This window comes from Conger conger, chromosome 2 (genome assembly GCF_963514075.1).
Source record: "Conger conger chromosome 2, fConCon1.1, whole genome shotgun sequence".
In the NCBI taxonomy this organism is placed as follows: domain Eukaryota; kingdom Metazoa; phylum Chordata; class Actinopteri; order Anguilliformes; family Congridae; genus Conger; species Conger conger.
Genome location: NC_083761.1, coordinates 39,477,060 through 39,490,365, shown reverse-complemented (window position 1 = coordinate 39,490,365; position 13,306 = coordinate 39,477,060). Strand labels below are relative to the sequence as shown.

The following is a 13,306-nucleotide window of genomic DNA, read 5'->3' as shown; positions in this document are numbered from 1 at the left end:
TTTTTAATCAGGCTCTGCCATTGTAAGACCATGGTTGTTTCTATGGACCACAATGGTGGCCCACAATGGTGGCCCTCACTTCATTGAAGACAGCCATGTGCATTTGTGCTCCTCTGCCTCTTTCTCTGTTTTGTGGTCTTCTCCTAATCATACCACCACACACCCTTTACTCCTTTTCCTCTTGAATGATCAGGCACTTGCTCATGTTCAATGTTGCCGGAGCAGGTTCCTCCATGATCAGGAAGTGTAGTACTGTAATTCTGTTGCACCTGTGCCCTACAGTAATTTTAAAAAGTAATTTAAAAGTAATTAGCAGGGAGAATAAAAGTGATTTGTGGGTGAGACTATCGTTGAGTGACCGTGACTGGAAAATGCACAGTAGTTGAATGAATTTGTTTAATTGGTCAATTACTTTTGGACAAATATTAATACATTTGTATAGGCTTTTATCCAGAAAGACATACATATGAATGAGATCATAGCAATATACACTCTATACTTTAAGCAACAACTAATGACAGTGGTATATAGAAAGTTTATTGTTCAGCCCACCAGGCAGCGGAAATTATGTTTTCAAATTTCCAAACAGAATAATATTGATATTATAGACACAATCCAATTCAAACTTTTTTTCACGGTTTCTTTTGCAAGAACAATTTACAAGGAAGTAGTTCCCACCTGCTCGTAAGTAGTGCCATATGGTTGCTATGCAACTTAAGTAAACTCTAACGTTGTTCTGACAAATTTGCTAGCTAGTTATAATACAAGCCACCATGAGTGAGCAAACAAGAATGATGTTTATTTGTACCAGTGTGCAAACACTGAAAAACTGTCCAACATTAGTGGGATCACGTCACGTAGGTCTGCTCGTTTTATTCTTTGAAGAAGCGCTGCTCTGCTTTTGCCGGTCCACAAGTTTCCACATTTTGGTCACCCTAAAGCTCTCACAAAAATGTCTCTCGCAAATCACGACCCATATCTGAATCACGTGGAAGCATAGGCAGCATGTAACTCTCCGTCCCTGCTTGCATGCAAATTCTAGGAAACATTATTCAAAGGTGATTTGACATGCATTGCCTTGCATCTAACGGCTTTTCATTTTCACTCGAATGGCTTGAAATAGAACTGTAAACAAGCATCAGAAGTGGTATATAGAAGTGGTATATAGAAAATATATCACTGCTATGAACCGATCAGATTTTGAGATTTGTCCTATGCAGGATCAATTAATTACACTAGTTATTTGGCTACGTAACTAGCTAGCTATATAACTCAGTCTACCACGAACGATGTAACTGTAACTTACTTAAGTTTGAGAGAAATAAAGGTTTAGCTAGATGATTGAACATTTAAAGAGATAAAAGGAACGTGTAGCTGCCCATATTGCACTCCAGACAAGTGATCACTGACTCTGTATACTATTGCTTATCTAGTTAGAAAACAATACCTGTTCGCTACCAGTAACAAGAAAATTAGCTATTACTAGTCATACAAATATCCACCTGAAGCACAACACTTGTGCAATCGCTACTATGTTCTTATTGCCTAGATTTTATCATAAGTGGATATTTGTAAATTCATCAAGCTAACGATAACTAATCTGCTTGTTGCTACTGGTATTGTTTTATAACTAGATATGTTGTTTTTGCTAGGAAAATAAGCAATAGTATACAGAGTTTCAGTGATCGCTTGTCTGGAGTAGAATTTGGACAGCTACACAGACAATTAGAATAAGCCCCCACACCATTGGCAGTTAAAACCAATTTTCAACTTGAATTGTTGTACAGCTATACAATGTTGTGATACAGAGTGACAGCCCGACAAATGTACACTTTGAATTCCGAATTTAAGGACTATAATCACAGGCAGAGGCTGAGTTAACATGCCATTGAGCCTTTTTCAATGATAGGAAGGTATTTGCAATGGTCTTGTAACAATGCTTTAACACAAAAATCTTACCTATTGTACATTAAAAATGTGTTTTGTATTTAAGTTTCCTTCATCCAATATTACATTTTGTCTTAAGATCTGAAACCATTCACTGTGACAAATATGCAGTAATACAGGAAATCATAAATACATTTTCAAGGCACTGCATACCCATTACATAGCATGGGAAAACTGAAGATCATCACCATGGCTGTCTGCTTACACTTTCACTGTTTACCATAGTGATTTCATCATACCACCTATTGTACCCCTTATCAGCCAACCCAGTTCAGCTTTGCCATGCAATGCATCTTATAGTCTATTGTACATTTGTCCCCAATAAGGCAGTATTATGTACTTTATTTTACAAGGCCACACATAACAAATAAATAGTTATACTTATACAGTCAGCGAGCACTTTATTAGGTATTTATTCCACTTACTTCTTACACTTATGAAGTCTTCTGCTGCTGTAGCCTACCCACTTAGAGGTTTGACGTGTTGTGTGTTCAGAGATGCTCTTCTGCATACCACTGTTATAATGTGTGGTTATTAGTTACTGTCACCTTCCTGTCAGCTTTGACCACTCTGGCCATTTTCCTCAGACTTCTCTGATTATTAAGGCGTTTCTGCCCACAGAACTGCTGCTCACTGGATGCTTTTTGTTTTTCGCACCATTCTCTGTAAACTCTAGAGACTGTTGTGAGTGAAAATACAAGGAGATCAACAGTTTCGGAGATACTCAAGCCACCCTGTCTGGCACCAACAAATTCTACAGTAAAAGTCACTTGAATACATTTTTGTTACCATTCTGATGGTTGATGTGAACATTAACTGAGGCTCTTGTCCTAATAAAGTGCTCAGTAAGTGTATATGACATTAATTCCTGAAAATGTGATTCTAGTTACCTATAATGATGCCAACTTCACAGCGCTGGTCATCAAACCCACAGGTCATCATGGTTCCTACTGTGTCATTGACCACTGCCATGATGTCAGCATCATAGTCCTGAAAAAAACACAGCATTCTTACTCATATCCAGAAGTAGATTTTATGAACTTGTGCTTTGAAATGAAGCTGAAATCAATCAATTAGTCAATTAGTAGGGATACCAGTTTATCTCAGGAACCTGTAAATGAGGGCTTGTGCTTTACTCAAACATCTATGTAGGTTTGTTATTTTTTCCAATTCTTCCCTTTTTTCTGCCTTGGGTGACCCAAGTGGTGATAGATGTGTTCTTTGGGTGGAATGTCACTAACAATAGGGTGTGTCCAATTTAATTATTTATGCGAGTGTTGGCTTGAGACATGTTTTTCTACATATATTAAACCATAGCCATAGCCTTTCCTCACAGAAAAGGGTGGTATAAAGTCAGCAAACCTATCAGCCAGCATCTGGAATTAAAGCTCAATTGATTATTCCAAGTGGATAATTATGGTTTTACATGCAACAAATTCATTGAAATCAATGTAAATTATACCATTATGTTGAAATGCAGGGGCATGCAGAAACATGCACAAAATTATTGATTATGTGATAGATTATCACTTTTATATCAGGTAATAAATAATAACATACAGCATCATAATCCATCCATCCATCCATTATCTTAACCCACTTATCCTGAACAGGGTCACAGGGGGGCTGTATGTATTCTTCAACTCAAGAATTATGGGACTCAAAATTAAGTGAAGTAGATACTAACATTCATTAGTAGATAATGGGTTCAAGATGCTTGCACATAGTGACACCCAAGCTCTACGGGCAAAGGGCGGTGCTTGTTTCAATCCGATAGCCTAAACATAACCTGCCCTCAACCAGGTTAGCTATGCAGCATAAGTTACTATGGTGATTGTTACGACCCCTGTCGTAAGCTTTTGTGCTTGTAGTTGTGTATCTAGGATGGATTTGTTCCTTTGAAAAAGGCCACCAATCCTACAGATCGGGGTACACTATCTCTACGACCCTTTTACGGTTGTGACTTTGGACAGTTGGATTTAGTTTTGGATTTTGACTTGTGTATGACTGTATTTTTGTTTGACCCTCGACTCTCGCCTAGCCCTTTTGCTTTGTTCACTGTTCAGATCCCGAGTATGACCATTGCCTCCTTTGTTTTGACACTTGCATCCTTTAAGACTATGATTCCTGCCCAGCCCTTTTTGATCTGTTCGCCCCAGTGCCTCACTCGTGCTTGACCTTGTTCAGCCACCCTGTGACTTTGATTTGCTCCTCTGCTGGCCGTATTTGTTAGTTTCCTCTCTTAATTTTGAAGGCGATCCTGGGAGGTGACTTGATCTCCATTGGGGGTTGGCTATATGCTACTTCGAGCCCAGTAAACCTTCGAAGACTAGCTGAGGGTTATTTAGATTTGTTTAGGCAGACAGGACTGTTACTCATTGGTCTGCAGTGTTAGTTTGGTTCCCCCTCCCCATTCTACACTCCATCCCCCTATCATTTACCCTGTCACAGCCTGACCTTAGAGCAGGTCATAACAGTGATATACCCCAATTTAAAGCAAGTCGGCTTTGTTGTATGGAAAACCCAGTGTTAGAGCTTAGGTTAGCTTGCTGACCCCATAATCTTGCTGAGGCAATTATAACCGATATTTCAAATTCCAAAATTCCTCACATCATAATTAGTGATCATGCCCCTGTATCATTTAATTTAAACACCAAGCAACTCAAACAACCCATCACCAGATGGAGATTTAACACTTCTTTGCTTATTGAATCTTGAATTCAATAAAATTTTGAGAGAGTTGGCATCCTTCATTGGGAATAAACGATTCTCTGGAAATCTCATCTACTCTACTTTGGGAAACTGCAAAGGTGGTATTAGGGGAAGAATTCTATTATACTCATCATACAAGAAAAAACAGGAACTAAAAAAAAAAAGAATGACTGAATGACACGTGGGCGTGTCATGGGTGCGACATGGCTCAGGCAGTAAGAGCAGTTGTCTGGCAGTCGGAGGGTTGCCGGTTCGATCCCCCGCCTGGGCTGTGTCGAAGTGTCCCTGAGCAAGACACCTAACCCCCAAATGCTCCTGACGAGCTGGTCGGCGCCTTGCATGGCAGCCAATCGCCGTTGGTGTGTGAGTGTGTGTATGAATGGGTGAATGAGAAGCATTAATTGTACAGCGCTTTGGATAAAGGCGCTATATAAAATGCCAACCATTTACCACTTTACCATTTACACGTATGCTAAAAACCCCACAGAGCAAGCCCAGAAAGAACTAACAGAAACTAAAGCACAGTTATAAACAATATCATAAACAAAAAAAAAAAAATTCCTGATACAAAGAATCATAATGATAATTTTGAACACAATAACAAATCAGGAAAATATCTGGCAAACCAACTCAAATGAAACAAAGAGAAATCAACTATACCAGTCATAAAGTTAATTTACACCCATGACAAGGAACCTGGCTCAATAGATATTAACACCTTCCTCATTAACATAACATAGAATTATCCCAACTTAATAAAGAACAAGCAGACGAACTTGACACACCATTAACACCCAATGAACTCCATACAGCACTCAATAAGATGCCAAACAATAAAGCTCCAGGACCTGATGGCTTTCCTGCTGAAAATCTCACAACTATTTTTTAGAATGGTCCTTAATATTAAACATAACTCAACAATTCCTCCTCACATGAACACAACCCTCATCTCAGTACTACTGAAACCTGATAAAGCCCCCTATCACTCATCAACATAGACCTAAAAATTAAAGCACTAGCCACCAGAATGGAAACCGTTAACTTATCATTAATCCATCCATGTATCATTAGATGCAGAAAAAGCTTTTGATAGAGTAAACTGGAAGTTCATATTTGGAATGCTCCACAAATTTGGTTCTGTTCATTCACTGAATAAGAATTCTGTATAGTTCACCAATGGCTACAGTTTCTTACTAATGGTATAAGAGCACAGATTATCAGGGGTACTAGGCAAAGATTCCCACTCTCTCCATTACTTTTTGCTCTATTCATCAAACCCCTTGCCGCAGCAATACATCAAAACATCAACATCAAGGGAATCCAAACCCTCAACACTCACCACAAGATTAGTCTATATGCGGATGATGTGTTGCTGTATCTACAAGAAACCATCAAGCTCATTAATTCCCTGTCCAACATTTCCGACTATGCTATAAATTGGACAGAATCTACAATTCTACCCATATATGGTGATGACTGGAATGCTGCAGCTTAAAACCCACCCCTCCCCATTCCCACTAGTAACGTTAAGTATCTAGGCCTAAACATTTCTGCCAGACTGTCAGAATTGTTTCACCTAAACTTCACGCCATTAATAAAAACAACAGAAGATGACTTAAGCCGCTGGATAAACTTACCCCTCTCATTAATTGGCAGAATAGCTACTGTAAAAATGATCATATTACCCCAAATTAATTACCTCTTCACAATGACTCTGACCCAGCCCACCACTAAATGGTTTAATTCACTAAACTCCATAACAAGAAAATTCTACTGGAAAAATGAAACACCTTGATTCAAATTGGTCACATTGCAGAAACACAAAACTCAAGGAGGATTAGAAGCCCCAAATATTCAGAATTATTATCTGGCAAATCGACAACAATATATCATCAATTGGATTCACCCAAACCAACAGAACAACTCATGGTTAGAAATAGAACAATCACAATGTAGAGACATCTCAGTCTCTGATTTACCATTTCTCAACAACACAATAAAACACTACAATTGCTTTAATAACACTGTCATTTCAACAACCCTGACAGCCTGGTGGAAAATCAACAAAATCTTCAAATCTACAATGAAACCCTGTAAATACACTCCAATATGGCACAACCCTGACTTTCTGCTCAACAAAAAACCACTTATCTTCAACACATGGAAACAAAGCTGTATCACACACCTCCACCATTATTTCCAGAATAATTAATTCATTACTTTACAGAATTTGGTCCAGAAGTTCAACATCGGGAAAGAACAATACCTCCAATACCTCCAATTAAAGTCTGTTCTAAAATCTAAAATCAATATATCAAATAACAATTTACTCTCCCCCACTAGTAGAAGAAATCTGAAAAATCTCCAACCCAAGAACAATTATTTCTTAATTTATATAAACTAATATCCACCATAGACTCAACAATTTCCATCTCAATCAAAGCATGGGAAAAAGACCTGTCATTTACTGCCAACTAATACAGTACAAGGTAATCCACAGAGCACATATCACTCAGCACAAGATGGGATGGGACACAGACTCACGCTGCATGCTCACACTGCACTCTAAACACACCAGACAATTACCTCCACTTTACCTGGCTCTGCCCACCAACTCAACATTTCTGGGAAGAAGTTATCTAAATAATTGATCTCATTTTGAGCTGCAGCATTCCAGTATCTCCATCCGTCTGCCTACCCAGAGATCTCTTGGTAATAAAACCACCAATCCAAAATTCAAAACCGATACTCATCGCCTTGACTGTCACCAAGAAAACTATCCTGTTAAACTGGAAAACTCGCAATGCATTAAACATCACACAATGGTTAAACCTCCTCAAAGAATACATATCCATGGAACAAATTACACTTCTAACCTCATTCTTTAAAACAGTTTGGGGCCCCTTCATCATATCATTAGACTTGCCTGTTAACTAATCCCACCAACACACAAACACACACACACACACACTAGAAAACCTTCACCAGTCTCAAGTCTTAATCTCTTCCTTTCATCATCTTGCTTTCCGATCTCATATCTCCTACATCAGAACATGTACAGTGCTTTGTCTTATCATGTCCTGTCATGCTTATCTACATGTCTGTCTGTCTGTCGGTCTGTCCATCCATCTGCTGGGTTTTATAATATCTTGTAATATCTTGTCATGTCTTTGTATTAGGGTATTAGAGTGGGTGGGTACGGAGTGGCTAAATGTAATGTATTTGCGCTTGAAATAAAAAAATAATGATGTCTTCCGAAGAGGGTGGTGGCGGGATAAAAAAAAAAAAAAAAGATGTCTGCATGTGGTGGGTTTGGAGTTTTGTTCTATATGCATGTGTGTATATTAAGCTTGTGAGTATTAATCAATTATTTGTTTAACAGGTGAGGTTTGGTTTAATCAATAATGTGGCTGGAGATGGAGGGCCAAGAAGGGTTGGTCTCTGCCCTCAGTTGACACCAAGATGCCACACAGTATTTGGCAAGACAAATTGTATTTGTTGATGAGCAAATCCTATGCTATCCTTTAAGAGAGATATGGCCTCACAGATAAGATGGACATGTCAAGGCCTCCAAGGCTATTTAAGCCAGGCCATACTACCAGTGTTTTGAAGGTTGCTGAAGTGTGATGGTGACGTGCTGATGCCAATTGTGATACACCAGTAGCATGGGTGAGGAGGAATCAGATGGCAGAAGAGCTTCTACTTCTCTAGCCTGGTAACAGACTGGATTTAACAAAGTTTGGCAAATGGTGCATTTATTTGGCCATTTTGGCCATCACCTTAACCCTTTCAGTTAGATCACAGGTGTCAAACTCCAGTCCTGGAGGGCCGTAGTGTCTGCTGGTTTTTGGGGTGTTCTGGGTTCATTCAAGTCATTGATTGGTTAAATAATCCACACGCCTTGTTCTCAAGGCCTTAATTGGCCTTAATTGGCAGCTGATTGAAAGGAAACCACAAAAACCTGCAGACACTGCGGCCCCCTGGGGATTCAGTTTGACACCCCTGAGTTAGATGAAGTAGCTCCACCCAAATCCCAAGATGTTTTTGCTTTGATTGAGAAAATCTAGCAGAAAATCTAGGGTTTTTAGGGTTTAAAGTAATAATTTCATTTTTGGAAAGAGGGATGGTGTAATGAGTGTTGATTTGTTTTGGACATGCATTATTTACTATTTTTATTATTGCGAATCTGATCTGATTGTTATTTTGGTTTTTTTCTACTTTTACATGCTTTGATTACTTTTGTATTGCATTCAAACTTTGTTTTTGCCTAGCCCTTTTGCACCTCAGCCTTTGATTTCACAGATTTTTGACCCCTGCTTTGTTTTTTGATTATTCTTTTGCATCTCGATTCTGGCATTGTCTGATCTCTGATTACCTGACTTGATATTGGACTGAATAAAGACAATGTTTTTTGCATACTCCCTGGTCTGCGTTTGGGTCCTCTGAACAGTACTTCACACCATGTGAGGTACTGTTCAGAGGACCCATGTCCCAGTTCCACTAAAAGTTCCAGTTTCCAAATTTAACTTTGATCGGTTTTCAAGAGAAATCAGTACCGTTCATAGTCTCCAGCACCGAATGGAGAGGAAAAGCTTACCCCTCGCTTCTTGATGGCCTTGTTCAATAGCTTAACGACATCCATCCCCTCCACACCACTGGCTTTGAACCGTTTTGTCCACGTCAGAAGAATTGCCTGAAGAATTAGCAACAGAAGAATTAACAACAATTATCTTTATAGATCACCCTTAGAGAACAAATTCACTAACTGTGTGTGTGTGTGTGTGCGTGTGTGTGTGTGTGTATATATATATATATATATATATATATACACAGTATCATACATACAGTGGGCTCCATTGTTATTGACAAGCTTTATTTTCCAACATTTATAAAGTAGTGTGCTTCAATTAAAAATTCAATGGAATCAACCAAATAAAAAAAAAGATTTCCTCAAAATGGTTTCACAATTATTGGCACCCATGGTTTAATACTTTGTGCAAACACCCCTGGCAAAAATGACAGCCATGAGCCACAAGCTAGGCAGCGGCAAATTGCATATATTTTTTGCTTTTTCCACATTAACTACTTGTTCGTACAACCACCAGGTGGCAAATGTGAGCACTGTAATCAATAGCTGAGGGGCCGTGAACAAAGGACTTGATAAAACCATTGAGCTAATTACCATATATCGACCAAGTGCTTCAAGAAAATGTTTAACCAATGTATTATTCCTTTGATTTAAGTGTTTTGTTATTTTGCATTTATTACAAATATATATTTCACATTTATTAAGAAGTGTGCATTTGCACATATGTATGCAGAACAACAGGATACACCATGTCTTTTGTGCAACCTTTCCAGAAAGCAAGATAGAGAGGGGGGCTTCAGGGCTGCTGCCTAGGTAGCAGGGCCCCTCGCTTACCCTCCCTGCTCAAACTCTGGTTTCAAATCTGACCTTGTGCCCGAGGATTAGGCCGAGAGTGAAACATATATATTAAAGAATAAGAATGTACTAACAACGGTGGTAAACTTATAGAATTTGATTGCACTAATGTATGATAATATGTATTAGTTAAAATAAATGATAGTTAAATGCTTATATTAATTAAATATGGCTAACCCTATGTTGTGTGCTTTTCCCTTGGCAATGAGTCATTCTTCAGGAATATAAGGAACATGTTTTCCCTAGTGGTTTTTGGTCATAAATTCCCTCCTTGGGAATGCTTATTGAAAATAAACACACCATGTCAGACAGTGAGTGTCTGGCATGTAAAACTCAGTAAAACTCAGAATGAGCTTGCACATTTACATCCCAAATAATGCATGTAATCTGCTTCCTATCTAGTTTGGATTTCATATCTAGCGTTTTCTGTCAATTGATCTAGCAGCAAAACGTGAAATACTAGGCTACAGCCTTGGTTTCAGCAAGGACCGCTGCTAAAACAGTTTACTGCAGGATGTAGACAGATGCGCAGTCAAAGTAAAATGGCAAGAAACCATTGTACTCACCCAGTGCTTTCATTCTTTTAACTTGTTAATGTTAGCTACCAAATTAGTTTTTATATCCCAAATATTTTATTCTGCTTGCTTTGTGTGTTATTTGGCCATTGCTGGAATCTACAGAATGCCACCTGCCGGGAAAAAATACAAGCGAGATTCCAACAGCAGGGGGCGGCAACATTGCATTTTTAGGTGTCTCGCCACATATAGAGGATTGTTCTGGCTTGAAGATATCATTTGTATTTGGAGAAAATCTTATTTAGCTGGAGAAATATTAGTTAACACGCCTCTGAATTTATAATAATTGTTAGCGCAATTTAAGTAGTGCCCTTAATGAAATTCCCAGTTGACTTCTATTCCTCTTTTTTGCCCGGGAACAGGCTGAGCAGTCATTTGTAGCAAGATTACACTAACAGCTGTACAAGCCTGAGGACTCAGCAGTACCAGAGTGCACCATGTAGTTGCCAGTGAATTTGATTTAATAATAACTAATAGGCATATATGTATTGAAATGTACATACATACAAAAATGTGATGCAAATTATGTAAATTAGGTAAACATTAAAATCAGCTAACATTACTTAATACAATACTGTAAAGAATTTCATGAGGATTTTACTGGCACTGTAAACACTGCCCCCTTCCCCCACACCCCACGCCATGGCATTTCTTTGAACTTGCAAAACAAAAAAATGAAAGCTCAATTCCCTGAAAAGATCAATTCTGAAAATGGAGCAGATACAACATTTATAAACATTCCTGTTTCTATGGGTTTTGCAGAAATGTATAAACAATTTCATATAGGGCAACATTAGGGGCTACAGGAGAGCAGTCATCTGACAGCCGGCTCGATCCCCACCCTGGGTATGTCGAAGTGTCCCCAAGCAAGACCCCTAACCCCCAACTGCTCCTGACGAGCTGACGGGTACCCTGCCATTCGTCATTGGTTGGTTGTGTGTGTGTGTGTGTGTGTGTCTATGAATGAATGAGAGGCATCAATTGTGAAGCGTTTTGGATAAAAGCGCTATATAAATGCAGTCCGTTTACCATTTGCCTATCCGAATGCATTCCATGAATGAGCAAAATGCGCTAACAAGTGAGACACAAATCAGCCTATTCAATTTAAATATATTCTTACTGTAAAAATACACGTATGTGTATGATTACTGACTATGACTACTATTACAGTGTTAAACAATAAAGGTGGACTGAAACTCAAAAGCTCACTGTCACAATTGGACCATTGTTTAATTAACACACTTAATCTGCCCTCAGTTAGCCAGCAAACTCGATAAACTCATTCTTACAAACAGGAGGTCACCTATTCTGAAATTCCTCTCAATGTTAATGATAACGTGTTTGTTTTTAATGCATTAAGGGGAACGTTACAATTAGGGCTGTCAAAATAACACGTTAATTTCGATTAATTAATTATAGAGTAAATAACGCGTAAAAAAATTTTTTATGCTATTAATTATGCGCTGTGATGCCCTTGACCCTGTACGTCACTGGCCAGTAGCTTTGCAAACAAGATGGAGGCTGATGAGAACACGTTGCTAGGTGTATTGAATGGGAAATATACATTCAAAAAACGGCCGGATGGAACTGTTGACAGGAGTACGGTTCTGTGCAATTTGTGCAGCAAGGAATTTGCGTACCATCGGAGTAACTCAGCCTAAAATATCACCTCAACGCAAAACACATAGCAGTGAGCTCGGTGGTCCGCTAAGCAACTGATGCTAACGTTAGCAACCAGGCTCGTCAAGCCACACTGGAGGAGGCGTTCAGACGCCACCTGAGCAAGTCTAGTAGTGACCGATTGACCAACTCACTCGCAAAATGGATTGCAATGGACTGCAGGCCAGTTTCGGTGGTCGAGGACAGGGGGTTGAGGGAGGCGTTGCAGATTGCGTCCTCCGACACAACTTACAAGCCGCCATCGAGAGGCACAATTGTGTCAAAAATCCATCAGCTATACGACGCCGAGAAGACTGCTAAAGCTGGTGTGTTGGCGAAGGCCAAATATATTGCCCTGACAGGGGATCATTGGACCTCGGTGAGCAATCAGAATTACCTCGGCGTGACTGCACACATTATTGACAGTAAGTGGAAGCTTCAGTCATTTGCTTTAACCATGCTTAAGACGGTCACCAGGCACACTGCGGATGCTTGCGCCGAACAGTTTCTGTCTGTGGCAGACGACTGGAAAGTTCAACATAAAGTAACCACAGTTGGAAGTGACAGCGCTCGGAACATGATCGCTGCGGCGAGACAGCTCCCATTCGAGCACATGCCCTATATTGCACATATGGTACAGAGAACAGTCACTGTTTGCCTTGGCGACAGCGGGTTTGGTGACGCATTAGCCAAGTGTCGCAAGATAGTAGGGCATTTTAAACATAGCCCTGCCAATACGGAGGAGCTACACCAGCAGCAAGCAAAACTTGGAGAACAGCGAGAGCAATTAATACAGGATGTTTCTACAAGATGGAACTCGTCGCTCGCCATGATCTCTCGTATCCTGAAGAACCAAGAGGCTGTGAAGGCTACTCTGGCCAGCCAGAAGCACAAGTTGGTCCTGTTGACAACATCCGAGTGGGACAAACTGCAGAGGCTGGGGACCATCCTTGAACCATGCAGGTAAAAG

General features: G+C 39.6%; 1 protein-coding gene across 1 annotated transcript in view; it reads right to left on the bottom strand.

The window, feature by feature from the left end:
- LOC133115434 (hexokinase-1) overlaps window positions 1-13,306 on the bottom strand; it is a 129,618-nt gene that overhangs the window by 78,112 nt on the left and 38,200 nt on the right. Inside the window, exons 5-6 of the mRNA XM_061225351.1 lie at window positions 9,257-9,352; window positions 2,838-2,937 (exon numbers count right to left, since the gene is read on the bottom strand). Coding sequence (XP_061081335.1) covers window positions 2,838-2,937; window positions 9,257-9,352 — 196 coding nt within the window. The remainder of the gene's footprint in view (window positions 1-2,837; window positions 2,938-9,256; window positions 9,353-13,306) is intronic.